Source organism: Fukomys damarensis, unplaced genomic scaffold (assembly GCF_012274545.1).
Source record: "Fukomys damarensis isolate Sample0158 unplaced genomic scaffold, DMR_v1.0_HiC HiC_scaffold_37, whole genome shotgun sequence".
Lineage (NCBI taxonomy): Eukaryota > Metazoa > Chordata > Mammalia > Rodentia > Bathyergidae > Fukomys > Fukomys damarensis.
Window position 1 is genome coordinate 3,288,560 of NW_022900949.1, and position 26,885 is coordinate 3,315,444.

At 52.5% G+C, this 26,885-nt stretch overlaps 1 protein-coding gene and 1 long non-coding RNA gene across 5 annotated transcripts in view; one reads left to right on the forward strand and one right to left on the reverse strand.

Moving 5' to 3' along the window:
• The window catches only part of Elavl1 (ELAV like RNA binding protein 1), a 32,881-nt gene extending 7,596 nt beyond the window's left edge, over window positions 1-25,285 (reverse strand). Inside the window, exons 1-4 of one of the 3 annotated variants that reach the window (XM_010605637.3) lie at window positions 25,147-25,285; window positions 15,118-15,306; window positions 7,310-7,413; window positions 1,185-1,338 (exon numbers count right to left, since the gene is read on the reverse strand). In XM_010605637.3, the coding sequence (XP_010603939.1) occupies window positions 1,185-1,338; window positions 7,310-7,413; window positions 15,118-15,289 (430 nt within the window). In that variant the 5' untranslated portion in view covers window positions 15,290-15,306; window positions 25,147-25,285. Of the gene's footprint in view, window positions 1-1,184; window positions 1,339-7,309; window positions 7,414-15,117; window positions 15,307-20,601; window positions 20,646-22,316; window positions 22,449-25,146 lie in introns of those variants that run through there. The other 2 variants (XM_010605639.3, XM_033759402.1) reach the window with 2 other exon arrangements.
• On the forward strand, window positions 21,969-26,872 carry LOC104849291. 2 transcript variants are annotated; one of them, XR_776721.3, is made up of 4 exons: window positions 21,969-22,045; window positions 23,545-23,720; window positions 25,430-25,720; window positions 26,733-26,872. It is a non-coding gene; the product is annotated as an uncharacterized LOC104849291 (long non-coding RNA). The 2 variants fall into 2 exon arrangements; XR_776720.3 differs by lacking the exon at window positions 21,969-22,045 and adding an exon at window positions 22,713-23,270.
• The last annotated feature ends 13 nt before the right edge of the window (window positions 26,873-26,885 follow it).

Consider the following 26,885-nt stretch of genomic DNA (forward strand, 5'->3'; position numbering starts at 1 on the left):
AAAAAAAAAAAAAAAAAAAAAAAAAAAGAAATGTTTGGCATAGACCTGGCGGTTCCATCTGTCCCGGCGCAGGGCAGACTGAAGGATTTGTGTGAAGGGCCCCAGGCTGCACTGTCACAGGCCACCCCAAAGCCCTACAAATGTCTGTGTCCTGCGCCCAGGGGCGGAGCTCCAGAAGCCCAACGAGCCTCAGCTGGACTGCAGCAGCCGCTTGCCCTCCTCAGGTCCCAGCCCCATATGGTGGCTTGGTGGTCCCAGGTGGAGCTACTGTAGCCACCTGCTCCACAGCACAAAGCTGGGCAGGACGGAGCTCAGTGTGCATAGTCCCTGCCCCACCTGTCCCAGCAGAGGGCCCAGCTCCCTCACACTGTAGCCGCAGGGGTGCTGCTGTCTGTCAAAAGGGAGGTGGCCTCAGAGCTGGACCTTCCCCATGGTCTGAACCCCGTGGCCTGGGGTGCCACCAGTCACACAGCAATGTGAAGGCCCATGAAGACTCGCAGTGCGCTTCGCTGAGCCTGAGAACAGAGATCCTGCCTTCTGGTTTGTCAGCTATCCCCACCCCTGCCAGGAAGAGCAGAGGATTCTAAAGCAGGGGTGGCCTGACCGAAGTTCCCCAGACCAGGACACCCTTGGTCCTGGTCTCGGCCCCTAGACAGTCGGGTGGGGACACAGCATGTACGCAGGTCCCTGGCTCATCTCGCCCCAAGCCCTGTGCTGAGACAGTGGGAGGGCAGCCGAGCAGCCGGAGCTGCCAGGGAGGGAAGCAGGGCCGCCGTGCTGAGCTTCGGGTGTGCCGCAGAGGGTTCCCCGGTCACGGGGCCTGAGGATGGCTCTTCTCAAACAGCCACCGCGTCGCACAGGGCGGCAAAGTGGGGACTTGGGACCGTAAGAGACACACACACTGTCTGCCTGCAATGAGAACACCAGCAGATGGCTGGCACCAGGTGCCTCGGAGGAGGTGCCAGGATTTCTGGGTTTTCACCATAAAATGGTGGCCTAATCTCAGGAGTCCTTTGAATGCCCTCAGCCTCCTCCATGAAAATCAACACCTTCTCACTCCGATTCTGCCCTTATCTTAGGAGTAGCTAACACCACTACAAACCCCAGCAGTGAGCTATCTCCCTGGCCAGCTGGACCTGGCCTGGAGGGAAGCCCTGCAGCCTGTCCTGAACCGCCCGCTATACCTGTGGTCTGATCCACAAGGACCCGCGAGTTGATGATTCGCCCGAACCGAGAGAACATGTCCTCCACATCCTTCTGGGTCATGGTCCTCGGGAGCCCGCTGATGTACAAGTTGGCATCTTTGATGACTTCTGAGCTCGGGCGTGCGTACGACACCTTAAAAACAAAACCACTTCCTACATTAGGACAGGTATGTGGCCAAAGTACCGAGGGATCAAACATCCTACGATCTGGGGTTAAGAACAGCTAATGCCGTGCTAAGAAAGTGAGCACAGGACCATTTCTCACTGGTAATCTGCCACCTGCAGGGGACGTGCTGGCACACACCCTGTATGTCCCCTCACCTGGCCTCTGCCACCCAGTGTGGACACTATCCCCACTCCCAGGTTGGAAGACAGCCCACACCAGGGGGAGGCAGGACTGGGCCCCAGGCCCACCTGCTCTTCTCCCACCATGGGCTGATGCCCTCCTGATGAGCTGACAATGGGCCAGAGCTGAGGGCAGGCCCTGGTCTGTGCCTGTGAGAGTTGGTGGTGTGGCAGAAGCAACATGGAGTCCCTCTGAGAGAATGCAACGCCCCCTGCCCACAGCAGCTCTCCACACAAACCCACAAGGGGCCCGGGAGTTCTGGGGAACCTTGAGTCCAGTATGTAAGCATGCAGTATTTGTTTGTTTGTTTTTGGTACTGGGGATAAAACTCCAGACCTTGAGCTTGCAAGGCAGGCGGCGGCACCACTGAGCTAAATCCCCGGCCCAATTTGTTTGTTATTGAGACGGAGCTCAGTATGTAGCCCAGGCTGCCTTGAACTTGCAATCCTCCTACCTCAGCCTCCCGTTTTCATTAAGTGACTGAAGAGAGGGGATAGGGGCCAGAGCCAACAGCAAGAAAAGTTGTGCAGTACTGTGGCAGGTTGAGGCTGACAACTGTGTGAGACCCATTCTAGGGAGGAGGAGCAGCTGCCGGGAGCCTCTGCCCTCCCAGGTGTGGCCTGGCAGCATGGGAGACGGCTCAGGGGCCAGTGCCAAGGGGTGGAGCCTAGGCCTAGACAGGGAGCTCAACTCTCAGCAGGCACCGGGCAGGAAGGATGCTGAGGACACCAGGTCCCGAGGTGCTGGAGGTCTCTGAGGAAGCGGAGTGGAGCACACTGGCTTTCCTGTCTGTCCCCAGGTCCCCAAAGTGCCTCGGTGTGGCCGTGAGGCAGAGACTCCAGGTGCACTCGGCTACTCATCTCGGCCCACGGCTCCTCAGGAGCCAGAAGTGTGAGGCTGACCCTACCCACATTCCTGTCCGAAGGCACCACTCCCAGCCATGCCCCTTTAAGCACCCATTTGGGGAGGGCAACTAGAGGAAAACTCCGCACCCTAAGACCTCGCCACCCTGGGCCCAGGCCCTTTGCAGACCCACCCAGCCTGGCTTTCCACAAGGACACAGGGGACAGGCACCCCCGAGCCGCACCGGGCACTGGCAGAGCAGCACTCAGGCCATGCTGACTACTCTTAGGCCCCAGACGAAGCCCCGAAGGAAATGCCTTGGGCCGAATGCTGAGGGAAACTGCTGTGCCACAGGACCACAGGGACTGCAAGGACCTTTCTCGAGCCACTGCCATGCTCAGGGTCAAATGGAGCCAGATGAGGCTACATGAGAGCAGCTGGCCCCCAGGTGTGTGTGGACCTGGGGTACGGCCGGGGTGCTGCTCCACAGCACCCCAGCCCCCAACACCCTTTCCTAAGCTCCTGTTCTTCAGGCTCAATCAAGTCTTTTCCTGCCCCTTTCCTGGGAAATTTGTAAGGGGTGACATTGTGTGTCCCCATCCCCCAACCCAAATTCATCCTCAGGGAGCTTGGAATGTGACCTGATTCGGAGGCAGGGTCCTTGCAAGGGTACTTAGCTAAGATGGGGCCACACGGAGGAGGGTGATCATGTCCCAGTGCCAAGGGGGAGTTGTGGACAGAGGTACACATTGGGAGTGGGGTGGGGCTTCTACAAGCCCAGAAAGGACAGGATTGCCAGCACCCCCTAGATTGGGAGGGGGGCTGTGCCAGGCAGGCCTGGGACCGATCCTTTCCCAGTGATTCCGGAAGGAGCCAGCCCAGGTAGCCTGACCTGGGCCCTGGACAATTTCATGTGACAATTATGAGATGTAGCTACTTTCTTTTGTTTTTCTTCGGATACCAAGGATCAAACTCAGTATCTTATGGTTACAAGGCAGGTGCACCACCACTGAGCTAATTCCCCGGCCCAAGATATAGCTACTTTCTGTGGTTTGAGGTGCCTGGTCTAGGAATGCCATCACAGCTGCCCCAGCAGCTCACACACTCCCCGACCCGTGCAGTGTGCCACCCCCTCCTGTCCCTCGTCAGTCAGGGCCACTGCCTTTGTCACTACCTGGAGCACTGTGGCATTTAGTTAACTGACTCCATGGATTAAACACTGGGTGATCTCTGCTGGATCAGGGCACCCAGAGTGTAGGTGTTCAGCAGACACCTGTGGAATGGGCAGGCAGCACTGGGGCTCAGAACGCTGCCTCTCTGCACCAGCCCTGGTAACACAAGTTACATTGTTCTGGCTCCTGGGGAAGCTGCCAGGCACAGGCAGCAAGTGCCAGAGGCCACAGCAACACCCTGCCCCACCCTCCGGCTGTGACCTTGCAAAGACCATTTCATTCTTCAGAAACCTGGCTTCTTCAGCCCTAAATGGGCTCACGTTACAGGGCTGTGGCAAGAACAGACAAAGGCCAGAAGGGTCAGCCACTGTAAACTTCCCAAGTGTGAGCTGCATGAATCACACAGGCCCACAGTCCCCATGCCGTGCCTGGCCTGGCTCTTCCATGCGTCTGCTCTATCGAGGCTGCCTGCCTATGCCCCAGGGAAAAGGCAAATGGGGAGTGGGGAGCGGCACAACTGAGCTAGCTGTGCAGGACAGGGACCCTGAGCCCCAGGCAGGTTCCCAGCATGGGCCTGACCACCAGGTCTCCTGCACTGCAGCACCCTTGCCTCGTGCCCATGCATGAGTGGTACCGCTGGCCTCTGTGGGTCCCTGGTCGACTCCTCCTCCAGATCAACCCTGGCTTTCTTGGAGGACCTTCCCTGGCACTGCCTGAGCCTCTCAAAGGACCCTCTTAGGGCAGGCGATCTGGGGGCTGCATCAGTGTGCACAGCAGTGCTCTTGACAGCCAGCCCCAGGACTGGGCAGGGGGTCAGGCCACACTTGTAAGATTGTGTATGCCAGCCTGGAGTAATATAACAAGACCCCTCCTCCAACAAAACAAAACGAAAAAGGCCTAAAGAACAAAAACAACACAAAAAGGTCTGGACCATGTGCTGGGCTCCTGGCGAGCGATTCTAAAACCCCTGGGATTTCCTAGTCCCTCAGGAACTGTGGGAGACACCTGGTTTGTGCTAAGAGGTAGCTCGGGATGGGAGCTCAAGGTCAGAGGGCTGGGGCTTTGAGCCACTCATGCCTACAGGATGAGAACCCGGTAAGACTGGACAAGAAGCTCAGTGGCACTTCCCAGCTGGGAGGACAGTAAGGTACCCGGACTCCATGGGCGGAGACAGAGAGCTTTGTGTGGGACCCTGCTGGACCTTGTGCTGTGCCCTCTCCATTTGGTGGGTCCTGATTTGCATCTTTATAATCAAACTGTAATCGGACCTGTGAGTTCTGGTAACAGAAGGGCCCACACTTGAGCAGTTGGGTCAGAAGTCCCGACCCAGGGACCTCAGGGTGCACCTGGCATCTGTCAGGATAGCCTTCTTGGGGACTGTGCCTTTACACTTGTGGGTGGCTGGGGTCAGAACAGGACTGGAGCACTCCAGCGGGGGTTAGGTGGATGCTGAGTAAATCCCTGCCGCAGTCTTCACCCAGCTGCGTGGGTGTCACCTCTGAGCAGAAGGCTGTCAAGGTCAAGGCAGGAGATCTGAAGTCTCCCAGTCTCCAAGCATCATCTCAGCACAGAACTGGCTGGGTGCTCAGTAAAGGTTTGCTTTGACGAGGGTGTGTGGTGGGGACACAAAGCACCCCAGAGCACATTGGGGGAACCGCTAAAGAAGCCAGGCCTGTGCAGCTCCAAGGTGACAGGAAGAGAAATGATGACTGAGGGCCTCATGTTCCCGAGGGACTGATCTGTTTCTGCAGAGCTAGGAGAATGGTGGAAAACCACCAGGCTCTGATGTCCAAAGGCAAGGCACTTGGCTAGGGTGACAAGGAGAGGCAGTGTGCCTGGGCCTGCTCCCCAGGGTCTTGGGAGCTCCTGGTTTCAGCTTCAGGTAGGGCCATTTCCTGCCAGCATCAATCAGGAAGAGGTACAAGCACCAGACTCACATGGGGCTGTGTTTACATCTGAAGAAGCAGAACTCTGCATTTATGAATAACTGGTCTGCTCTCACCTCAGCCTGGCTGCCTCAGAAACAAGAGCATGAAAACAATTCCCAAATGGAGGAGACTGTTTCTAAGAGTTGGGGAACCCTAGGCTGAGGACAGACAACATGGTGCTCCTGCAGAAGGTGAGGTCGCCTTTACCAGCCTCCTCTGTTGGGCCTGAGTGGACAAAAGGACTTGGAAGTCGTGCTCCTACCCTGGGAGCCCACAGCACACTCCACAGCTACAAGACACAAGGCAGGTCTGAGACCTGCTATTGCGTGAGTGGCTCCAGGGAGGTCATGGCCGCAGAGTAAGCAAGATCAGGGAGCAGTTTAAGGACAGGTCAGGAGGCTTCCCTGGTAGGCTGCCAAAATAAGGATCCCAGGGCCACCCCAGAGTGAGGCTGACGATGACGATTCCAAGCTGGTGTGGTGGTGCACTCTGGGAGTCTGAGGTAGAACGTTCAAAAGTTCAAGCCCAACCAGGACAACCTGGTGAGATCCTGGCTCAAAATAAGGGAGGGGTGGAAAATGGGGCTGGGGGTGTAGCTATGTGTAAAGGCCTGCTGTTCAATCCCCAGCACTGCGAGGGAGGGAGAGAGGGAGAGAGGGAGAGAGAAACAGAGAGAGGGAGAAAGAGAGAAACGATTCCAGCATGCACACATCTCAGGAACAAGAGATGAGGAGCCAGGCTGTGGGTATCTCATGAAGGTGCACACTGAGGGATGGTGGGCACAATGGCTGCCAAGCAGCAGCAGAAAACCAGGTCATGGGCAGGAGGCTCGGGGAAGGCTTAGCTGTGTCCGGGGTGACAGCAGACAAGGGAATAAGGGCTAGGAGGAAGACAGCTGGTCCCGGGTGGATGGTGCTCCTGCAATACGAGAACTGGCAGGCAGACACGGATAAGGATGGGGGCAGTTCGGGCTGAGAGCACAGCCCTTCAAGTGGCTCAGGAGGACAGAGGCAGAGGAGGCTGACTGAGTTGATGCGGGGGGGAGGATCACAGCCAAGTCAGAGGCCCCCTGCAGGGGCTACAAGGCTGGTACCCTTGTCCTCTGTGGACTGTGAAGCCTTCCACCAACATCTGCCTGTCACCTGGAGTGTTCACCATCCACAGCCCCACAGCCCTGAAGCTCCATGCCCTGGGGCCCAGATCTGTGGACACAGCGGTGCTCCACAGGTGTGGAATGAATGGGCCAGAGGAAGGTCTGATTACTCTAGGAGAAGGCAGGAAAGGCACAGGAGGCGGGCAGTAGGAGGCCTGCTGCCACAAGCCAGGAGCCACTGGAGGGCCGAGCCAGCCACATGTTCACAGAGGCGGGAACTGCTTGGGGCTGGGAACCTGGTGACAGAGGCCAAGATACAGGTGGGGGCTGTGGAGGAGGCTCCTTGTGAGCTGACATACCCCGGGAGAGACCCTGGGCCAGGGTGACGCCCGACCCTGCGTGCATTACCTTCACGGCACCTTTCGCTGGTGAGGCTGAGGAGGCCGAGCCACCTGTGCAAAGCCTGAGAAGGCTGGGAACCTGGTGACAGAGGCCAAGATACAGGTGGGGGCTGTGGAGGAGGCTCCTTGTGAGCTGACATACCCCGGGAGAGACCCTGGGCCAGGGTGACGCCCGACCCTGCGTGCATTACCTTCACGGCACCTTTCGCTGGTGAGGCTGAGGAGGCCGAGCCACCTGTGCAAAGCCTGAGACAGTCATTACCAAGGCCACAAAAGCCAGGCCTCAGAAGGAATGGAAGAGAGGCAATCAAGTCTCTTTACCTTAATGGTTTTGGACTGGAGCCTCAGGCCGTTAAGGGTGTTGATCGCTCTCTCTGCGTCCTTTGCAGTCACGTAGTTCACGAAGCCATAGCCCAAGCTGTGTCCTGCATGGGAGAACAGGAGGACAGAGATAAACCAGCTGCAGCGAGTGGGTGGGCGAGAGGACAGGAGAGCCAGCAGGACTCTACTGACCAGGGGCAGGGGCAGGGCCAGAAAAAATGACAGGTCACACTCAGAAATATTAGGAGCACTGGCCGCTGTGCATGTGGACTCGAGATGGGGCAAACTTTCTAGCTTTCTTTGGCAAACTCATCCATGTTTGTAATGAACAAGTCATTTTTGTACTTTCAAAGTTACACAAAAGGCAGTAATGCGTTATGATCAGGCTCACGGGCTGTGGGGCCCTGGAGAGTGAGGGTAAAGAGGGACACACCAGCGAGCCCAGAGACAGCCGGCGGTCCTTTGCTCACTCACCCCCACGTTTTTGCTTCCTAAACAACACGGACCAACTGGACATGGCCGAGGAGTGGGAAGGAAAGGGGCCCGAGGAGAAGCCAGAGCCAAGAGAAGCCCAAGCCCAGCTCCATGACCTCTCTGGCACAGACTCCACTGTAATAGTCGTCAGCTCACGTTCAGGGCCGCCGGAAACCTGAGGTCCTCTTGGGCAAAAGAACAAGGGTGACAGGCTTGGTGTCCCTGGCCCCTCTGTGGAACACTCAGGACAGACAGGAGCCACTACCAGGTGGATACCAGGGGCAGACAGAGCATGGCAAGGAGACCCAGGGAGAGCAGCTTCGGGGAGGGAGGAGGCACCTGGCCACACCCTTCCCTGGAGAAGCAGGAGGCCTGGTGGGTCCTCTAGCACCGCTCTCCCTCCCTCCGTCCGGACATTACCATTACCGAGGCCACACATGCCTCATGCCCTTACTTTTCCTGACCCAGGAAGGCACCCTGCGTCTAATCAGCACGTGTCCTCAGGATGCCCTGGGCTGTGACAGCATCTCAGGGTGGGAAGACCAGAGAGTGGACTGTCCCCCCTGTCACATCCTATCCAGGGTGCAAGGCACATTCCATCACTTGGCTGGTGGTTGGTTTGCGAGGATCTCCACTGCCAGGCACTCCCGGACCCCTATCCGAAAGAAGTCATGGGCTGCAGCCAATACCCCAGGGGCAGCCTTGTTTCCTTCAGGGTGCAGCAGCTTATATGCATTATTTGCAATTCGGCAGAGGACTTTTTTAAACCAACAAAACCTGATCCTCTAAACCCATATTTCTAAAAACACTCCACAGGTCCGAGAAACTGGGCTCCAGATCCTAAACAGAGTGGGGAGCAGCAACAGGGCTGCGGGGCCACAGCTCTCCCGGAGAGCAACTGCCTTGTCTTCCTGCTCTGCCCCCAACCCAGCACCGTGGCTCCACTAGGTGCAGGGTTTCAGCGCTTAAGCACTGATGAGGAAATCCCGCCCCACTGAGGACTCCCACCCTGGGCCCTGCCCTGCATCTTCAGCCACAGATGGCTAAACATATCCCCGCCCAGCCTGGTTCCCGCCATCTCATCTCCCAGCTGACCCCAGCTGGACCCCAGGGTAGCCACTGCTGACTCTTGGGTGCTGCCCCCCAAGCCTTTCAGGACATGTGTCCTTGAACCCTGGCAGCACTGGGACCTGCTTGTCCTCTAGGACAGAAGTCAGCCCAGTTGTGCCCCCTCAGCCATTATGCGCTTCCTGGTGGGGCAAGAACAGACCCCTGCCAATGTCACACATCCTGGGGCACTCCTCCTCCTCCACCCTCCCCAGTGAGGTCCTAAGCCCGGTGTTCAGGACAGAGGACAGCTGCTGTCACAACAAAAGCTACCACACCTATGGGAGATCCTAGGAAAACCAGAAATAAATGGGCAAAGACCCTGCTGCACCCGGGAGGGGCTGAACCCACAGGCCACATCAGGGCAGTCAGGGGAGCCATGGGAAAGGAAATTTTGAATCAAGACCTCAGTGTGGCTGGGCCTCAGCAGTCCAGACTGAAGAGCAAGTGCCGAGGAGCCAAGGCAGCAGCGACTCTGCTGGGCCCCAGGAAAGGAGGCGCAGCTAGCAAAGCCGAGCAAAACTCGCCCAGGGAGGCACCCGGGAGCCAGTTAAGATGCAGAATGACGGGGTGCATGGGCAGGAGGGCAGAGGGCAGGGCTGGCCTGGTCAATGCGTACTGAGCAGGTGCCTGAGACAGGCCTAAGGAGAGGAGGGAGGCAGCAGTCTGCATGCTGCCTGCTCCAGGTGTCTGCAATGTGGGCAGTGATGCAGTTCTGCACAGCCAGCTTCAGTCTGGGACCAGATTCTGCAGTGTGCAGATCCACACTGCCAAGCCCCTTCCCAATGTCTCTTCCCTGGCCCTCACCCCATCTAGGAGAGATGGAGGTCGGTCCCAGGGAGTGAGGGAGGCCTGAGGGCTGGTGAGCAGCAGGGGGCTGGGGGCCTTGCCAGGCTAGGCACATCCTGCTGATGTGAGCTTAGGTAGCAGGGCCTGCCAGGATTTAGGGCTGGGAGGCAACCAGGGTCCCCCAGTTGGGAGATGGGTGAAGGAAAGAGGGAAGGGAAAGATGGCAAGAGCAAGAAGACTACGCAACCCTGAGTCTGAGGTCTGTGGATGTTGCAGAGACCAGCGCTCCCCAAGCTCCTATCTTCCCAAATTGTAGGAACATGATTCTGGCCACAAGGCAGGTTCTGTGCCCTGGTTCTCGGCCTTGCCGGCATCATCTCCCCACAGTTAAAACCCAGATGAAGTAAGTAACTCTCCAGAGTGGCTGATGGGGTGCACATGGGCGGGGCCCCAGAATGTCTCCAAGTCCCCAGGCACCAGTGGTGGCCAGAAGAACCCTGGAGGGCAGCCCTTGAGCAGACTTGGCCTGTGCCCTTGCTGTTCCAGACACATTTCTCTTACTCCTAGACAAGGGCTGAGATCAGAGCCGATGTCCCAGCGTCTACCCCACCCTGCCACACATTACACTTCAATCCCAGTGTTCTCAGAAGCAGAGCCTCGGATTGACTTGGGGTGACCGCTAAGACTGGTGCCATGACCCCTCGCTTCACAACACTTCACTAAGAGTCCGGGTTTTGGGTTGTGGGGGAGTGAATTCATCAGGCAAAAGGTTAAAAAAAAAACAAAAAAACCACAAAGGGCTCTAAAAGAAAGAAAATGGGCAAAGGACAAGAAGAGTATTTTACAAAAGAAACACAAACAGCCTGGATGAAACAATGGTGAACTTCACCAGAAATGCATATCAGTACCATGATCCAATGTCATTCGTCACATCTCTGGCTGGCAAAGAGGAGAAACCTTGCCAGACCCAAGGACAGCAGGGCTGGTAGAAGGGAGGGAGAGTTGGCAACAGGGACCAAGGGTTCTTAGAAGGACACTCTCCCATCTGCTGCTTCACTTCCAGAAGATCTACTACGGAAACAGCCAACAAGCAAAGACTGGTGCCAGGATATTTAATTTATAAGCGGGGCTTATAAATATGGAAATAGGAAAAACTGGTTACCATGCAACCACTGTGACGCTAGATAGTGCCATGTTCAGTGACCAAAAAAAAAAGTCCAGATACAAAAGAAAAGTTAGTTTACTATACAGCTTGCAAGGCACTAGTCCATTTCTGTAGCAGAGCAGGACTTATGCAATAAGTAGGAATAGGAAAGTCGTGGGAGGACAGGTACCCTAAGTGAGCCATGGTGGGATGATGGGTGCCTTAAGCTTCTCTTCCTGTTTGTATCACACTTAAGTTTTTCTGAAAGGAACAAGGATGACTCACGTCACAGACAGTGGCCAGGCCAGCACGGCACAGCGGGCATTCCTGCAGAGGGAAGGGCACTGGGGAGACCCTGAGGGCAGGAGCAGGCCATCTGGGAAGTGATGAATAGCCCAACCCAGCCTAAAAGAGAGTGGGATGTGGGGCAGGGGTCCTGGGAGTGGCAGGACAAGGCCATGGCTTTATCCTGACCCCGGGTGGGTGGCAGTGAGACAGAAGCTAACCAAATGGGCCGACAGTGGGAAGCTGGTGGATGTGGGACAGACATGAGGGCGGAGGGCTGGCTCCTGCCCTGGGTCACACGGGCTATTGCAGAGACCAGACACCAAGGAAAGAATACGCAGGGCTGTGCAGGAAGGCACCAAGTGGTACTGCTGGACACTGTGGTAGCACTCTGCAGCTAGTATCGATGGTTGGAACCGTCAACAAGTGCCGCAACCCTGGCTTATTTTTGATCTTCAGGCCAGCAACTGCACAACTCTTTCATCCCGACCACAACCACGTCCCTTACTAACCTGCTCCCAGTGCCCAGTCTGTGGCTGGCCCCTAATAAATGCTGAACGAACATGTGTGCTAATCTGCATTCTCCCCAATTCAAAGCATTCTTCACCCATTCATTCAGCGAGTATTGTGGCTACATCCAGGGCTACAGGGGTTAATAGTGTTTCTGAGAACTATGTTGATGTATTAGAGGAGAAAGTTCCAACCTCAATAAGGTTGGTACAAGGTTTCCTGGTTGCCATGGAAACCCAAGGCAAGGACCTGATGTTGTCTGGGTGGGGCAGGAAGGGCGTCCACAAGCAAGCTCAGGCCAGGACCCGAAGGGTGTTGAAGATGAGTAACAAGGTCACAGGGCTCTGGAAGAGGCCCCTTTGCTGTAGTGAGGACATCTGGAGGGAAGATGTGGAGCAGTATAGAGGCCACAGCAAAAGTGCAAGCAGAGGTGATGGTGACCCGGGCTGGGCTGGTGCCTGGGGAGATGCAGCACAGGGATGGACTGCAGAAACATCCAGAACAGGGATGGCAGACCTCTGACAGCTTCCAAGGACACCAACAGCCTGCTGCGGCATGCAGGCCACAGGTCCGCCACCACTGATCTAGGAGTTCAGAAAACAACCTTCAGTTTCTGACCAAGCCACTGTGTGGACAGTGGTGCCATCCACTAAGACAGGGACACTGGACATGAATGGCCAGCTTGCAGGACAAGATCCATTTAGAATACGAGTCCGTGGTGCTGAGGGGCCTCAGGTCAGGTCTTTCTGGTCAAGGTGGGAGACAAACGGGTTACACGGAGCTGTGAGAGCATCCGCTCACCCAAAGTCCACTTGGGGCTACAGAATAACCCTGAGGACCCAGACCCAGGATGGGAAAAGGACAGCTGCAAACGAGACCCAACCTGGCCTCCAGGGTAGAAAGTCAACAGGAGCAGATGCTTATCGAAGGAAGTGAAATGGGACTCAATCTCTGTGGAAGGACACCGTGCAGAGCTCTCACAGGGTAGGGTGCCTCCCTAAGGACTTGCAGCAGTGTTTACAGACAGTTTTGGTTTCACAACTCCGAAGGTGCTACCAGCTCAAATGGGTGGAGGCCAGGAACACTAACACCCCACAATGCATGGCCTGGCTCAGGCAGAATTGTCTGGTCCCGAGGGGCAGCAGTGCTGATGCAGAGAAACCCTAGGCTGGAGAAAGTCAGGGAACTAGGAAAGGACTCTGAACGCTAACAGGGCAACCCTGCGGAGATCCAGGGTAAGCAGGCGCCGGCCGTAGGTGGGAGGAGGGAAGACACCGTAATAGGGATGTGGTGGGTGGAGACACCTATGGGGCGAGTTGAGTAGGCTGGGATAGGATTTGGTGGCAGCACTCGTCCGGCTGGGTGTAAGACTCTTGCTGGGATGGGCAACTCGAGCTCCAGCCAGGAAAAAGATGGCCAGAACTTTCGAGTGGTATCACAGTGAAATCGAAGTCCCTAGCCTCAGGATCAGCCAGCAAAGTTGTCACATGCTGGTGGCAGCAGGAGAAAAGTAGGGGTTCCCTGAGTTGTCCAGAAGCTTCATTCACTGCATCTGCTTTCTGTTTTTGTTTTCTGAGACAGGGGCTTGCTTGCTGTGTAGCCCAGGCTGGCCTTGAACTCATGGCGATCCTCTGCCTCGACCACCAAGTGCTGGGATTACAGGCATGGACCACCATACCCGGCCCCAACTGTTGCACCTGAGGGGCTCCTGGCGAGACACTGAGCTGTGCCATTAGCCTAGTGCCTCCTGCACAACTCCTGGCATGTGGACTGCTGCCCCAAAGAGAAGACAAATCTTATCTCGGTACTGAACAAGTGCAGGTCACAGTCTGTACCTTCACGACTCCAGGACAGACCTCTATAAGCCAGGTGTTCCTGCGAGCACAGCTCACCTTCCTCTGGAAACACTGTAGGCGAGTAGGTGAGTGAACAAGCTCAGAGATCAGATAATGAAAATCCCACTCTGGCACTGGGGAAGCTCGGGGCTGAAGTCCTGTTCTCCCTCCCTCAGAACCCAAGCGGAGAAGGCAGGACTTGCTGGAGGCAATTTTAGAGCCCCTCTGGCCATTCCTCTCTTACTCAGGACAGAAGTCTAACACTGGAACCCTCTAACACTGCTCCAGCTTGGACATTATCGAAAGTCCCTCTCTAGGAGGTGTGTCTATTTATTTAGGAGGTATTTATTAAATCACAAGACCCTCAGAGTTTCGACGGGAGAAGGCGCCTGGGTTCAGCGCCCCATGTGAAGGGCTAATTCTTTGAATGCTGCCAGACAGGGCTGCCAGGGGTTGTTTAGGGTCAGGTGTCCTCAGGTCACTGGGAAAAGGTTGAAGGTCAATGAAGCATGACGGTAGGCACTGGGTTCGATGTATTACTCTTTGTTCACGAATACTTGAAATTTTCCATAACAAAAAAGTGTATTTTTTTAAAAAACTTTCAAATTAGCTTTCAAAATGCAGACTCAAGGTCCCTACAAGCCAGGTGGCAGCCAGAGTGCTCTGAGATGACTCTGTTCCCCAGCCTGCAGAAAGGGAGTGAGGGGAGGGGTGGGAAGGGCAGGAGGGGAGGAGGAAAGGAAGAGGAGAAGGAGGAGGAGGAGGAGGAGGAGGAGGAGGAGCAGCAGCAGCAGCAGCAGCAGCAGCAGCAGCAGCAGGGAGCCTCTCAGGATGAAAAGGAAGGCAGCAGTGCTTGTAGCACCTGCACCAAAGCCCTGAAGCCCTGCCTCGGAATGGAGACTTCATGCAAGCCAGGACTGGATGCAGCCTGTGGCGATCACCTGCGAGGTAGGTGCCATCAGATGCAGGCGCCCCCACCCCTGCATGCATGGGGACACAGGCCCAGCACTCACCCCAGCTGCCCTGCTCCTGCCCCCCCCGGAGTTCAAGCTTCCTGGGTGCAGAAGTTCAAGTTAAAAGTCAGATTGGTCAAGAGACAAGAGGCTGCCCACAGGGTCCCACTGTGGGACCAACCGTGAGTGGGGGTCTGCGGAGATCATGACAGGCTCGCCCAGTCCTGGCCCGAGCAGCAGGTTCCCCAGAGTCCCTTTGCCATGTGGGCCTTGCTCAGCCTGTGCAGACCAAGCTGGGCCAGGGTGTTGTAATCGGGCTCCTTCTGGCTTTCACAGCAGTCAATTTCTGGTGGTGCCTCATTTTCCTCTCCAGCCACATCCCTTTTTTGAGACAGGGCCTAAACCTCACAACAATCCTCCTGCCTCAGCCTCCCAAGCATTGGGATAACAAGTGTGTGCCACCACACGGGCTTCTACATTTTACTTTGTATATGTACTCCGGCTTTTAGAGAATTTCTCTTCTCGGGAAACCTACAACCAACTCACACAAGGGCACTGTGAGAAAAAAACAAAGGAAACACCACAACTACTGCTCTGAGGCTGTGGCTATTCTACCCCGAGGAACGGGACACAGGCACTGGCATAGACAGGGACAACAGCGCCTGGAGGACAGTGCTAGTATCCTCTCCGCAGTTGCCTCTGGCTTTTTACCTGCTACTTTGTCCCGGATTAGCTTCGCCGACTCAACTTCACCAATGCTGCTGAACAGACTTCGTAGCTCATCCTGCGTCATGTTCTGAGGGAGGTAGTTGACAATTAGATTCGTTCTCCCAATGTCATCCCTGCAGTCTTCGGCCATGTGGTCTTCATAACCATTAGACATTGTATTCTTTTTGTAATCTGCAAGGGAAAAACAAGACCACGTAAATCCCAATGCTCACACTGCGGTATGTGCAGGTAAAAGTAATGACTACATCTGCACTTTCTTCTCATTGCCATCAGGACAGAGATGGCCACATGAAAACCTGCGGTAGCCCCGCAGAGCAGCCTGAGTCATAGTTACCAAGGCCAGGAGACCACCAAGCCATCCTTCAACAGGAACGGACAAGCAGGCTCCATTCATTAATGGCACACCTATCACGGAGTATCACTCAGTGCTCAAAAGAAATGAGACATGAAGAGCCACAAAGATGAGGAGGAACTTTTTATTTTACCTATTTTTATTTTGCGGACTACAGATAGAACCCAGGGCCTCACCCACAGTAGGGCAAGTGCTCCAACACTGAACCACATCCCCAGCCCGACGTGGAGGAGCTTTACTGCACACTAGTGCATGAAAGGACGTGTTTGTAAAGGCTGCACACACTGGGGCTCCTGCTGCAGGGCATGACCTTCTGAGAAGACGCAAAACCACAGACAGCAAAAACACCAGCGGCTGCCCTGGACAGGAAGGGATGCAGAGGAAGAGCACAGGGGATTTCTAGGGCAGCCAAACCATTCTGTGGGATGCTCTCACGGGAAATGCAAGATGCGAGACATCTGTCAAATCCCACAGAAGGAACACTACCAGGAAGAGCCCTAAAGTGAATCACATGCTCTGGTTAATAACAACGTATCAAGATTGGCTCATCAATTACAAGTGATCACACCAGAGCAAGATGAGAAGAACAGCAGAAATGCTGCCCTGGGGGAGGGGTTCCTGGGCACTGACTAATTTCTATGTAAAATTTCTGTCAACCTAAAACTACATTAAACTGAGACTGGTGGCGCATGCCTGTAATTCCAGCTCTCGGGGAGGCCAGGGCAGGAAAAATGTAAGTCTGCGCCCAGGGTGGGTAACACAGTAATTTATAAAACCCTGACTCAAAACTTAAAACACACACACACACACACACACACACACACACACAAAAGAAAGAAAGAAATTTAAAAAGGTCTTGGGATGTAGCTTAGTGTTAAGGCCCTGGGTTCAATCCCCTTTATGGTAAAAACAAAATTTAAAAATTAAAAGGAAAAACTGCTCTAAAAAATAATTAGGGCCGGGGATTTAGCTCAGTGGCACCACGCCTGCCTTGCAAGCACAAGGTCCTGAGTTTGATCCCGGTATAGCCCCCTGCAAAAGAGTCTATGAGCCAGATGTGGTGGCACACACCTGTAATCCCAGCACTCGGGAGGCTGAGGCAGGAGGATCGCTGTGAGTTTGAGACCAGCCTGGGCTACACAGTGAGTTCCAGTTCCAGATCAGTCTCAACTACATAGTGAGACCCTGTCTCAAAACACCCCCCACCAAAAGTCTATGAGCACAAAACAGAACAGCTCAAAGTTCAACTATGTCCATGAAGAGGGCTATACAGGGATCGCAGCATCCTAACCCCAGCTCCCAAGAGAGCATTCATCTGCCTTCACCCCATGCTCACTGCTGACTCCAGCTGGACACCAAGGAGCTCACAATGTGAGCCCCAGCATCCCAACCACGCACACCTTATCACTGAGCAGGCAGGCAAAGGTCCTTTGTGCCCTGTGTACCCTAAGACTTATGGAACTGTAGAGAGATCAGGGGACCTCCGTCTTCACAAACTCTTGCAGCCTGCCACAGTCTCTGCTTTCAGTAACAACTGGAGTCGGGATGGCTTTGGAAGAGTGAGTGTCTGGATCGAAGCAGCCTGGAGAGCTGAGACTACTCCCCTGGAAGCACAGCCCACACTGGGTCTGCTGGGAGTCCCACCAGCGGTGCCCAAGCTAAGCGGTCAGCGTCCCTGCACGGGTGCCCACACGCGTGGAGGCCTCAGAGGCAGCCCACTTCTCTCCAGAGGTCAGGTACGCAGCTCTGCACTGTGTGAGCCTGGTGCACAGTCATGAACCTCGGACCTTCTTTAACACTTCTGCCAGCAAATAAAGCCTGGCCAAGCCTCCTGTATGGAGATTTCCCGCCTACCCCTGAATCAGTGCGCAGAAGAATGAGGCTGGGTTTCTCTCTTCTCAGTGGAAGTGTTCGGCCTTCTCTATCCTATTCTCACACAAACATGCAAATTAGCACAATTTCCCAGCATTTCTATTACTTTTTTGAAGGTGTCTGTGCTTTCTACTTTTCAAACAATAGATTGGCATCAAACAAGACTGGAAAGTTAAGACTCCCTAATATTTAACATAATGTATGGTGAAAAGCATCATAATCAAAGATAAGTCCCAAGAGTCTGGCAGGGAAAGTATTTACTGTGTATTACTTAGATCGGTGCTTCTCAGGACCAGCAATTCCGCCCCACAGGGGACACTGGGCAATGTCTAGAGACATTTCTGTTCGGCTCCACTGGGAGCAGTAGTGTATTACAGACATCTAATGGGTAGAAGCCAGAATGCTGTTAAACATTCTGCAAAGCACAGGAGAGCGCTCACAACCAAGAATATCCAGCCTAAAATGTCAATACTGCTGAGGTTGAGAGAACACAATACAGACATCTATAAATTAGTAAGAAAACAAAAAAACAAAAAAACACCCAACATATTGCCAACAGATAAGCAGAGAAAGGATATGAACTAGGACTTATAGATGCCAACAATCCAAATGGATAATAAACACACAAAGGCTCAACTTCATGAATAATGAAGAAAACACAAAATAAAATGAGATGCTACTTCCTGTCAGATGGGATAAAATCTGAGATGGATTAAAATCCAGCGTAAATAAGGATAAACTGGGGGAAACAGGCTCACCGACTGCTGGCAACACTGCAAGATGGTATAACCTTTTTGGAGGATAGTGGCAGTGCCTACCAAAAACGTTAACGTGAACACCACCCTGTGCCTGGGAACGGCTAAGAATCTGTTCTACAGAAAGAAACCCATGTGCAGGTTAATAGGCGGAAGGAATACTATCCTGCGGCTTGTAAAAATACAAAACTGGAGGTGATTCAACAGGGGACGGCTAAATATCAACTTTCAGTAGAAAGCATTAAAGTTTAATAAAGAAAAACTCCATGCATCAAATACACTGTGGCCATGAGATTTAAAAGTAGATTATTAGCTCAAAGACAAACAAAAACTTTTGCTGAAGCCCATTCCAAACCGCATAAATTAACTCGGAAAATTTAAAACGCACCCTATAGTACATTCAAGAATAATTCAAACATTTCCTTTTCCTGCCTGTTTCTTTTTCTCTCCCTCTCTTCACACTTTCTCTAAGAGCTAGGTATCTGCTCTTCCAATTTCGTGAATGAACTGAACAATAACAATTACTCAACCCTACCCTGTATGCCTGCTAAAAAGTGGACCTTCTGAAACTGTAGTCTATAGGTCATATCACGTAGGACAAATGTGGCCCACTGCCTGTCCTTACAAGTAAAGCTTTACTGGAACACAATCCCTTTCACTTGCTTATGTAGTGTATCTATGGCTGGTTTTCCCACTACAATGAGAGCTGAGCAGGAACAACCGTATGGCCCACAGAGCTGAAAATATTTACCATCTGGTTCTTGACAGAAAAAAAACTGCTGACCTCTGTTCTAAAACAAAACAAACAAAAAGATACAACATTTCTAGGAGAAAATCTGTGATACTGGGGTATGCAGAGATTTCTTATAACACCAAAAACAAATTCCTAGAAAAAAACACACACAAAAAAAAACAACAAAAACCAACCTGGTAAACTATCATCAAAATTTAAAAATTTACTCAGCAAATGATGGTGGTGGAATTAATATCCACAGACTGGAGAAAATATTTGCAGAAAAGGACACCTTTATAAAAAGCTTTCAGAATAGTAAGAAAAAAATGCAATTTCAAAAAGAGCAAAATACCTGGACACTGCACCAAAGACCAAGACTGAAGTATGGATGACAAATAAGCAGATGAAAAAATGCTCACTTAGCCATCATGATGGCGCACACCTTTATCCCAGCACTCAGGAGGCTGAGGCAGGAGGATCACTGTAAGTTCGAGGTCAGCCTGGACTACATATCAAGACTCTGTCTTAAAAAAAAAAACCTGGCCAGGGATTTAACTCAGTGGTTCCACCACCCGCCTCACAAGCACAAGGACCCAAGTTTGATCCACGGTATAGCCCCCTGCAAAAAAGTCTATGAGCCAGATGTGGTGGCACACGCCTGTAATCCCAGCACTCGGGAGGCTGAGGCAGGAGGATCACTGTAAGTTCGAGGTCAGCCTGGACTACATATCAAAACTGTCTTAAAAAAAAAAAAACCTGGCCAGGGATTTAACTCAGTGGTTCCACCACCCGCCTCACAAGCGCAAGGACCCAAGTTTGATCCACGGTACCAAAAGAGAGAAGAAAAAAAAACCCACAGAAGATGCTGCTCAACATCACTGTCATTGGGGAAATGTAACTAAGAGCCACGTGGAGAAATCACCACACACCTATCAGAATGTGGCTAAAACAATGACCATGTGGCGTGCTGGGAAGAACGGAGACAAACAAGCTCTTTCTTGCCCTGCAGGTGGGAATGTGAAGTCGTTACACCCACTTTGAGTAAATAGCTTCTTAGTTAAACACACACTCCGCTCCGGATCCAATAATCCAACTCCTACTGTTGATCAAGAGAAATAAAAACCTGCACTCCTATAAAAGCCTACACACAAATGCTTGTCACAGCTTTATTTACCGTCACCAAACAATGTCCTTTAGGCCCTTCAAGGGTGAGAGCCCTGAGGACTGAAGGAGGCTCTGTCACTGTCAGCTAAGGGTCCCCCGGGTGAACGAGAATACCCTGGACCAGGAATACTAGTGAGCAGGGAGAAGGTGCTGCCTACCCATGCTACTCATGTGAATCTCAAAGACATCTTGCTAAGTGAAAGAAACAGACCCAAAAGGCTACATACTCTGTGATTCCATTTCTTTTGTTGTTGTCGTTCCGGGGATCGAACTTGGGACCTTGTGCTTGTTAGGCAGGCAGCCCCACCACTGAGCTAAATCCCCGGCCCTGTGATTCCATTTCTATGGCATTCTGGAAAGGATAGAACTACAAATGGCTTCCAACCTATAATGGTACAACTTAACGACCCTTGGATGGTACAAAAGTGATACTCCTTCTGTAGAAAGAGTACTTTGAATTTGTGATTTTGAAACTTTCCTGGGCTAGTTATATATAAGCCAGTTCTCTTTTACGATGCTGGGCAGCAGCAGCTCCCAGCCAGCCATGCACTCGTGAGGGTAAACACTGATATAGCAAGTCCTTGACTTACCAGTGAGTTCCATCCTGGGAGATGCTCCGAAGTTAGAGTCATTCCTAAATCGGACAAAGCGAGTCTTACATAGTATACCCATGAAAGTTCGCAGCTAGAATGTTTCGTTAAGTCGGGGGCCTCTCGTACTGTATGGCTAGGTTAGGGCATTTGGTAGACAAAGTGTATTCAGTGCATTTTAGATTTACGGTACTTTCAAGTTACAGTGGGTTTCTTGGGTACAGGCCCACTGTAAGTCAAGAGCATCCATACATAAACAATCTGTGGCTGCCTGGCATCAGGTGTAATGGGAGGGATTAAACACATAAGGGCAGCGAGAGGGAATATTTTTATTTTCAGATAACAGAACTTTCCACTATTTCAATGGTAGTAGTCACACAAGTCTATACAATTATTTGTCATGACTCAGAAAACCAAGGCTGGACAGGGTGGTGTGCACCTGTAATTCTTGCTCCTCGGGGGACAGAGGCAAAAGATCACAAGTTTGAGGCCAGCCTAGGCAACTCTGAGAACCTGTCTCAAAATAAAAAACAAAAAGGATAAGGAAAGGCCCAGAGTTCAATCCCTAGAACTGCCAAATAAAAAAACTCATCTTACACCAAAGAGTAAATTTTCCCAAATGTAAACTTCACAGTTAAGATTTAAAAAGGAATCATCTGTTTTGCCACCTCTTGACACTCAGTTGAAACTAGGCAGTCCCCGTCAGGCCGAGTATTTTTTTTTTTTTTTTTTTTTTTTTTTTTTTTTTTACCCTGGCCCTGTGGCTAAGTCTTTGGTGAACTGGCAGAAAGGGAGACACTGAGCCCCCAAAGCAGGGTCATGGTGCTTGGGTGCCCCTCCACCCGTATTGCCCTAGACCCTTTCCAAGTCTGCTCTGCCCGGCTTGGGCCCAACCAGCACCCATGCCTACCAGCTGTGACCATAATCAGGCCTTGTCACCACCTAAACATGGATGACTCCCAAGTCACTGCTGCCTCCTGCACTCTTCAAGCCCACCTGCTCAGCCTGAGTGTCACCACCCACCCAGGCTGGGAGGGCACATGTTTTGCAGTCACACTTTCAGTAAGTGGCAGGACGCGGCCTTGAGCTGTCATTATAGAGCAACCTCCCAGGCGTGGATCCAAGGCCATTGTGACAGGGTCCCCACTGGGTGCTCCAGCTCAGTGGCCCCACCCTGGCCTCTTCTCAACATGCCACAGACCCTCATGTGTGGGCTCTGTGCTTTGGCTGCTCCCTTTGCAGGACATGTCCACCCTCTCCTCACCTCGCTGTTACCAGGTCACTTTCACCAGGCCAACAGGTTGCTCCAGTTCTCAGAGCCTCCGCACTATTACTGGAAACTTCTGCTGCCCTAATCACTCTGACCTGTAATGACCTGCTCTTCACCACTGTCAAAGGTGGAATCTCGAGAGCTGAGGCCACACAGTCATCTAACAGTCCCCAGGTAAACTGAGGGTGTGTCACAGTAGGAGAGAGAGAGTCACTGACTGTCAGACACTCCCCGAATAGTGTGTGTTCAGAGAATTTCCTTCATGTTAAAGAAGGCAGTGGAAATTGTGGTGACATTCTTAACACATTCAGCACCCTACTTTCTTAGGATCATCACTACGCACACACCTCCCAAAGAACCAGATCCACGCAACTGCAGGGAACAAAAAGGGAAACTCTGACTTTTTTTCTGACACCAGGAATGGAATTCAGGACCTTGCACTTACTTGCCAGGCAGACGCGGCGCCTCTGAGCTATATCCCCAGCTGAAACTTTAACTTTGGCAAAATGATTCCTGCTACTTTAGAAATGTTTCCATTTGGGCAAACTCAGGATTTTTCAACGCCACTGCACTATTTCAAACCATCTTGACTATTCTTGAGTGACATTAGCCATGCTGCTCACATCTGTGCGACACCTGCCCCCCCACCCCCACGGTGAGAGGTGTCTACATGTGACGTAACAATGTACACCAGCGGGGCACCTGGGACTGGCTCCATGAGGCACACAGTAGAATCTGTCTCACTTCACAGTGATGGGGCAGGTTTTCTTGAGTCAGAATAAAACTAGAACAGTCAAATATATCTCCCAACTTGACCCTGACACTTCACACATCATCTGACAGGGCCTGGACTCAATTATTTCCAAGGTCTTTTCCAGATGTAAAACTCTAAGCTTCAAGGTAAAAGTGTCAGGTCACCCAGGAAACGCACCGGTGCCAGAAAAATCTGAAGGCGTGGCCTGACCCATTTAAGACTGCCACTTCAGGGGAGGCTCAGGTGGTCATGGTGCCACAGCTCCTTGCTGGCTCCTGTCCAAGGCCAGGGAAGGCCTCCTGAGAAGCCCAGGTGCGAACTGGTCAGGCGCAGCCAGCATGTGGCCCAGGCCAAGGGCTTTCACAGGCCCATAGGACTGGATCAGCTGTACAGCCCTACAAAGGGCCTGTGCTCTTTCCAGCTGGCAAAACCTTACAGAGAAAGGCAAAGCAACCGGAAAAAGCAGCGGAAAACACATGGGCTCCGAAATCTGACAACCTGAGCGCTAACCTGATGCTGATCAGCTGAACCACAGGAATTTGCTCCCCCTCCCTGAGCCTCAGTTTCCCCAAGTGGGGATGGGGAGGGGATGCACAGTGCCTGCCACCGGGTAAATGCTGACTTCCACTTCATTAGTGAAAACAGGTGAATGTGCGTCCCCAGTCTCCTGAGGCACTTGCCTCATCGCCTCTCCTCCTGCCCAATTTACTTCATGTGGTGGTGCCTCCCCCATACCTGTCATCCAAGGCATGCCATTCCTCGTATGAATGGAGTCCTGCCAGCCTGACACCTGACGACATCTAACTCTCCCATCTCTCTGCCACTGTCCTTGATTAGAGCCCTGTCACCTCCTGCCTAGTCCAAGTCCTAGGAGTGGCTCTAAAGCTAACCTCCCTCCCTTTTCTTCCTCTACCTCCAGGTTTCTGTTCGTGGTGACAATAGCCCTGCCACTGAGCTGTTCTACACTGTCCCCTCTCCTGCAACTTGTTCCTCTGGCATAAAGGTCTCTTTGATGAGCACTGGGTCCAGTCACTTCTGAGCTCCCCGATGACCTCCACTTCCCCTAACACAGACGGAGCGTCAACTACATGCCAGGTACAGGACAAGGCACGGGACACACAAAACACAGGTGCAATCCCAGTCCCAACGTTCAGGAGGGGTTGCTTCGAAGTCCTACTCCCACCTCTGGGCTGGCCCATCGTCCTCTTGTCCCCAGCCCAGCACTCTGCCAGGACCACCCCGACCACTTCGGAACCGTCTGTCACTGACCCCAGTAGTTTTCTAGACTGACCTCCAAGATCCCCTTCCTGTCCCTCTGCCTGACCAAACCGGTCCACTCAGTCCTGCCCAGCCTCTCTAACATGCATGGGCTTCTGCTGCCTCAGAGCGCCTCCTTCCCCTCTCTGAGCACAACTTGCTTGACAAAAACCACCTCACACTGGATATTCATTTCTTTCAATGAGTTTCTGAAACTGGCCCCTTCACCCTTTTGTTACTCAAAAGTCACACAGTGAGGTCACTTTTCCCCAGTGCAAGTTCTTTTTTTTTTTTTTTTTTTTTTTTTTACAGTTCAAGTTTTTTTTTTTTTTTTTTTTTTTTTGGTACCGGGGATTGAACTCAGGTCCCTGCACTTGCCAGGCAGGTGGCTGAGCTAAATCCCCGGCCCCTCCCCAGGGCAAGTTCTAAATTCCTGGAGGAAGCAATTCTTCTTTTTTGCCATGACAATAGTTATGTTTTGCTTCTAGACTACACCAAGGTGCCAAGTGTGCTGGCGCACAGCTGTAATCCCAGCACTTGGGAGGCCAAGGCAGGAGGATCCCCATGAGTTTGAGTTCAGCCTGGGCTACAAAGTGAGTTCAAGGTCATCCTGGACTACACAGCAAGACCCTGCCTCAAAAGGCCAAAAACAAACCACCACCAACAACAACAACCAGAAAAAAAACTCGGACACACTGATGTTTGGTTTTGTGGTTGTTTTTGAGGCAGGGTCTCACTATGCAGTTCAAACTGGCTCTGAACTCGCAGTGATCCTCCTGCCTCAGCCTCCTGAGTGCTAGATCACAGGTGTGCACCACCACACCCAGCAATAATGAGTTTTTTGTTTTTTGGGTTTTTTGAGACAGGGTCTCTCTATGTAGTTGAGACTGACCTGGAACTCACCATGTAGTCCAGGCTGTCTCAAGCTCACAGCAATCCACCTGCCTCAGCCTCCCAAGTGCTGGGATTACAGGCGTGCGCTACCATGCCCGGCTCTTGTTTTTGTTTTTAACATTGCCAGTTCACACTGAGGTTCTGGAAGGGTCCAGGACACAGTGAAGAAGCAGGGAGAGTTCCAGGGAGGGAAGCCAGGCTCACTTCCCTCCTACAGGCTGATTTTCTTAGAGCTTCCCCTGACCCACAGCCTCAGGTCATCTCTCCACCTCCCTGCTGCCACCTAGGGACACCAGGCCAACACTGCACCTCCCCGCACCATTCAGCATTTAATTCGATTCAATAAATTGAATGGGATGGGAACACAAACCAGGGAACAGTTGATTCCAGTGGGGGTGGAGGAAGAGTGGCAGCTGGAGGAGGCACCAAGTGGTGAGTGAGCTCGGAGCCGGGCTCGCGGCAGGAGATCTCCAGGTGGAAGAGAGCCCTGCTCCTGGCAGAGGGAGTGACAAGCAGGAAGGGTGTGAGTCGGGTCTCTGCAGACGAGGTCAGAAAGGAAGGAAGGGTTAGAGAAGGAAAGCACTGGTATCCTTTAGGGCTCTTTCAAGCCACTCACAAAGGTCAACGAAATTTGCTTTTTTTTCTGCCCATAGACGACTTTTAATCAGGAGGGAAAGGACTAGATTGGCATTAACAAAAACCAACTTTTGCTGAAGTGTGGAAAGAGGATGGAGATGGGACAGAGAGAGAGAGATTTGAGAAAGAGAACTGATAACATCAGGAAGAAAACAAGACCTCAGATTCAACAGATCCCAAGTGTTCTGCCCCCTTCAAGCCAGTCCTTCAACAGAAACTCACTTCCTGCCACATCTGGAGATGTTCGCCTCTTTCACTTTCTTCATAAACGCTGCAGCCATAGAATTTGAAAACAGGCTCCAGTATAGGTTGTTGCTGTTTGCTTTTTGAGACGGGTCTTGCCATATAGGTCTTGCCGGCCATGAACTCACGGTGATTCGCCCACCTCAGCCTCCTGAGTGCTGGGATTACAGGAGTGAGCCGCCACACCCAGCCCCACACACAGATGTTCAATGGGACTCTCTGAAACACCACCCCTCAGGGTACCTCCAGTGGTTCAAAATAAAGGCTTTGAGCTTGAGGGCCTGAGTTCAAATCCTGCCTTAGCTACTTTAGTACATAATGCCAAGTGACCCATCTAGACTCAGTTTCTCCATCTCTAAAGCGGAAATTATAACAGCATCTACTTCAAGGTCTAGGGACCAGGATCTGTGAAGTGTCAGGACATGGGAGACCAGCGATACCAGAGTTTGTGTATTCAGTGCCTACCATGAATAGGTCATGGGCAATGCTGGGAGATGAGGCCAAAGAAACTTTACAAGTTTCTTGGAAGATCATTTAGTTTGATTGAGGGGGGAAGGAAGAGGGAGGTATACTGGGGATACCTGGCAATGTCTGGAAGTATTTTTGATCCTTATGGGGAGGGGCAACTGGCATCTGGAGCTGCTCAATTTCCTGCAATGCACTGGGCACCCACCCCTCCGCAATCAAGAATTATGTGACCCCCCAACTGTCACTAGTACCAGATTGAGAAATGCTTCTCCAGCTGGCACAATCTTCCCATCTCCCCGCTTTCTGGAGCACTGTCCAGAGAGATCCCACATAAACACTTTAGATAACTGGGGAGGGGACTGTGCCGTTCCAAGGTCAGCCCGAGCAAAAGTTCTCCACTTGCCCCACACATATCAGAGCCCCATTTTAATAAGCCTAACAGAAGACACCGGAAAAGGAAGACCATCCGTCCCCCATTGTTCCACTGCGCGCAGTTTATGTTTGCAACATGCACACACATTTTACAAATCCAAACGTCTCACGCCCCACTAATAGCTTTGTTAGAGATGGTGATCAAAAAAATATTTTTTTTTAAATTTTATTTTCTAGGACTCTCCTACGCATTGAAGGTTTTGCTCGCTTCTACAGGGACCTCGGATGGGCCGCGGTGCCCTGACAACGACCACAAAAGAATCCGTGCGGTTTCCCGGCGGAGCGAGCCCGTGGGCCGTGACCTCTCTGCGCCGGGGCGCTCGCTCCGCT